The sequence below is a fragment of the Opisthorchis viverrini genome (assembly GCF_000715545.1).
Source record: "Opisthorchis viverrini unplaced genomic scaffold opera_v5_529, whole genome shotgun sequence".
Taxonomy (NCBI): Eukaryota; Metazoa; Platyhelminthes; class Trematoda; order Opisthorchiida; family Opisthorchiidae; genus Opisthorchis; species Opisthorchis viverrini.
In genome coordinates this window covers 114,895-119,111 of record NW_008752191.1, presented here as the reverse complement: position 1 = coordinate 119,111, position 4,217 = coordinate 114,895, and the positions used below count along the sequence as shown (strand labels likewise).

The following is a 4,217-nucleotide window of genomic DNA, read 5'->3' as shown; positions in this document are numbered from 1 at the left end:
TCAGGGGGACTCGAAGGGCTACGGTAGACCACACCGAGAAGGAGAGAATCGGACCCGCGCAGCGGGATTTGGACCCACAGTGCATCGCAGAAGGGTGTAGGGCTGGTGTCAGCGAGGACAATCGGGATTGGTAGGGCCGCATGTAAGTATAGAGCAACCAGTGGCAGCCTAATTCTGCCTTTTGTCAGTGTTCTTGGCGGACAAGTCAATTGCTAAGAGGTGGATGTTATGTCAGCAGGAGTCAGAACAGGTAAGAAGGACACGATAGTGTGCTGGCAATTAATATTAACGCGTCGTATCTTAGGTCTCGACGAAAATATTATGAGCATTTCAAGTGTATACACATCCGGGTGTGTTGAAATAGCAAATCTGGAAAGGAAAAGCAGTATACAAGCAACACAGAAGAATTTATGATAACAGCATTTCTTGATGCTGGAAAATTGAGACAGTTTCCAAACAATTTGAGATTACCTACTTTCGGTCCGCTGCACGCTTCTTGGCGTCTGAGATGACTAGTTTTATAAACGTTATGAAAATGAATGAGGCCTCAGGTTTGTTGTGTAAAATCAACGGAAAGAAAGATGATCACCGATTTGGAGATGCCAAATATCCACGCCATCTCTCCCATAGAAAGAAAGGAAAACTACTGGACAGAGGTCTGCCCAGCATGGAAGATTCGGGAAATTGAACTCTCGGCAATTTTAAAACTTTCTTGTGAGTGATGCATGAATAAACATTCAGTTTTATTGGATATCCTGTAAACTTACTGAAACTCCACTGAAAGTCGTGTTTACTTGATTGACGTGGATCTAAAAGGTCAGCCTTCCAGATTCGTTAAGACACAGCTCAACGTTTTGATGTAAACTGAAGGTGATGCATATGCGACTGCTTCGGGCCCTTCAATAGTGACCGAAGAAACAGCCGACCAAAGACTGGATTAGCAGCCATGAGAACTCGTGCGATCTTCGGTTAGGGTTTATATCACATTTGACCCAACCTGTGAATAATTCGTTGGATGCCCACTTATTCCAGCAAAGTGCAATGGATCAGAATAAACTTCATCTCACGTGCTACAGGCGTCTTAAAATGAAAAGCTAGTTTGTAGCTTCGATCTCATCCAGGAATTTTCCGATTCTATCTGTTTTGAACCTAGGTTCGTGCCAAACTAACGGCTGCACAGTCAATATAGTCTTAGGCTAATTCACGAACAATCAGTATTTGGTGAACTCAAGCCAAGCGCAGCCATTCGATTCATTTCTGCTTCCAATATAGGGAGTATGAACGAAGTGATCTCAGTGATGATTGAAAAATACGCCAAAATGATAGTACTGTTCTCAAAATAAAGAGGCCAATCAGTATACGAAGCGTTGTAAGCAATAGATCGATCTCAAAGACATAAAAGAATATTTTGGAAAATTAAAGCGGTATTGGATTGTCAATGTGGGTTATCCTTTACGTTACAAGAGAGATTTTGTCAATCGCACCACAGAAAGGGAAAATTGCAAAATGTATGAAAAACATTAGTCAAGTTTATATGATTATCTGCCGTTTGTCTTCATTGGAGTTGGTCCGGTTTTTCCGTCGCTTGTTCAGTCACTGAAAAGTCGTTCTGCTGTTCTGTAATGTAAAACACATGGCAGACGATATTGAACAGGTGACTGATAGCAAGCTATACATTCACAGAGTGATCGTTTGACATCGGGATAAAAAGTTCACCAAATCAAAACAAACAGCTTAGCTTTTCTTCTTATCAAACGCCTTCATTTCTGTCTCCACTATCTAATTATCCTGCAGTAATCCACAAAGCATCAAGACTTCTTCTTAAACCCAATTGCAGGAGGGTTTTCCGCTTTCATATTCTTCTTATACACATCCGCTTAACAAATTTCTTGTTTGATAATGCACAACAAAATCATACTCTGATCCTCGACGATCACACGTGGAAACTGTGGCTACCCTTTCGCCACATACATGACTGTACAGCTCACCGACACTTGCTAGATCACGAGATCTGTCTTTTTCTTGCACTCACAAATCACGCCACAGAATCGTGACTAACTTGACTACACAGCTCACAGTCAAGGCCTTGATCCCAAGACTCGTCCTTCTACAAATCAAGACACACAAAGGTTACTCATCTGACATCGACTGTCTACCGTCCGATAAGATAGCAACAAGTCATGTGCTGACACCCACACTCACGCAAACGTTCCTACATATGGGATAACAGCACAGCAAAACAACACAACTCAACAGATCTTCGCACGTCGCCCAACTCGGAGCTGAGCCGCTCAGGACTTACGGCGCTTCAGTTACAGATATTCAGGAATACGTGTGGCTGCTACAACAGCGAAGAAGACACGAAACCTGCATCCGGACTTACAACAGGATTTATCAACCTGAACCTGCAAAACGATATGTGCCTTGTTCGCATATATACCTACTGTAATAATTTTACTCGACAAGCTGACATTGTTAGTGCTCTCCGTTTTCTCTTTCGTATAACTAATTTTCGGGTTCTAGTAGAGCATTAACAAAACAATCGCCATAAGTTGTCCCATTATGTGAAAATGACATGTTGCACCATTTTCTCAAAATGAACTAACCCGTTTTGCTGCACAGGAGTGTAAGACTGAGCAAGTTTGCATCCCCTCTCTCCACCCGATTTAGTGCTACTACCATACTTCTCTGTACAATCTCACAAACGTCTATGAATCGACCAGTACATTTCCTATGGCTATTAAACATAACCAAGTGGATATTGCTCAAGATGTAATAAGAATATTTCGTAAATTCACAACAAATGCCTAATTGTAGTGTGGTTCGAATGCAAGCATCGCCAAACATTCTTTCAACTGAAAAATGCACAGGCCATAAGATACCGTTGTAGATTTTTAAAACGAAAAGGCATCATGAGGAATTTGTGCGTTCTCAATGAGCATCTAAATGTTCATCGTTGTCGTCGGTCAATTTTGAGGGATGTTTCGGGATTTTTTCGGGAAATATTGTGAAAACAAAGTGGCAACATTGAATCATGGGGAGTTATCTAAAGTACTGTCTTAAAAATGAAGCCAGTTGAATTCTCGCACGGACGTTAATCAATCAGCCTCACTCCAACCGGCAAAAACCTAACAACCGCTTTCCTGAAGCTCACAGCATTGCAGCCACCTGACTCGGTAACTGGTGCTCATTTAAGCTTGGACAAAGAGAATGTAGATTACATTCAAAGTACAGGCTAACGCCAAACATATGTACGAGAACTATTCCGAAATCTTCATTAATTACGTCCCATGTTTATCAAACAGAACGCAAAAATTTTTGTGAGAAGCAGCAAGCTACAGCAGGATCACGATCTCAAAACAATATATTTCCTGGACCGGTTCACTAGTATGTGTATATAATACTCAGTGCTTAAGAGCTAAAACTTACACTGAGGTAAAGCTCCAAGCTCTTAGAAGCATCTGATCAATCAGAAACAGCAGGGTTACCGCTTACAGTTTTGGACTTGCAATTTTATCACCGTTTTACAAAGATGAATGTTGTTAGTTGTTCGCACCGACACGGTTCAGCTTAACTTGTACCACGCGGTTATCCGCCTCAACTGCGCAACTAGGTTTACCTAAGTTTGAGATCTACGATTTCCCGAGTTAATTTTCAGTGAAAAGTCCCTCAAACTCGAAGGCAACGGTGACAATGGAATGGTTTGCCTTTGGTTCTGCAAATATTGACAGTATATTTTACAACCAGGCGATAAGCAGTCATGTCATCAAGTCAAATTTTTATCGATTTCGCCCGCTCACACCTAGCCATCAGGTTCCATTACGATGGGACGCAGCCCAAATTGACTGCTTGTCCTCCGTTTTTGTGCCACAATCACTGGCCATGCATCTTATTTTCTCACCCATGTTTTTGTGCAAATTGCACGCACACACTGCAATTAGAATCATCAATGCGTCAACCGGGCGGAATTGCAAAATATTGCTAACACTTTTCTGTAGAACTGTAGTTACACACACATGTGGTTCAGCTACGAAAAGCCTCCAAACATGGAAAATAATTTTAATTCTACGGGCCTGGAGGCAGTTAAACGACGGAAGGTGAGAAAGAAACTAAAGGACGTTTACAAAAGAAATAACCAATTTCGTGTAAAATATTCAATTGATTTGTGCATGTCCAAGATAGTTGGGACAAAAATCACTTATTGCATGAAGCCTTCG

The 4,217-nt window shown here is 41.5% G+C and overlaps 1 protein-coding gene across 1 annotated transcript in view; it reads right to left on the bottom strand.

Annotated features, from left to right (window-relative positions):
- Positions 1-142, bottom strand: part of T265_11600 (hypothetical protein) — a gene marked incomplete at both ends in the record, with an annotated part of 5,347 nt that extends 5,205 nt beyond the window's left edge. Inside the window, one exon of the mRNA XM_009178293.1 lies at positions 35-142. Within this exon, the coding sequence (XP_009176557.1) occupies positions 35-142 (108 nt within the window). The remainder of the gene's footprint in view (positions 1-34) is intronic.
- Positions 143-4,217: the final 4,075 nt, after the last annotated feature.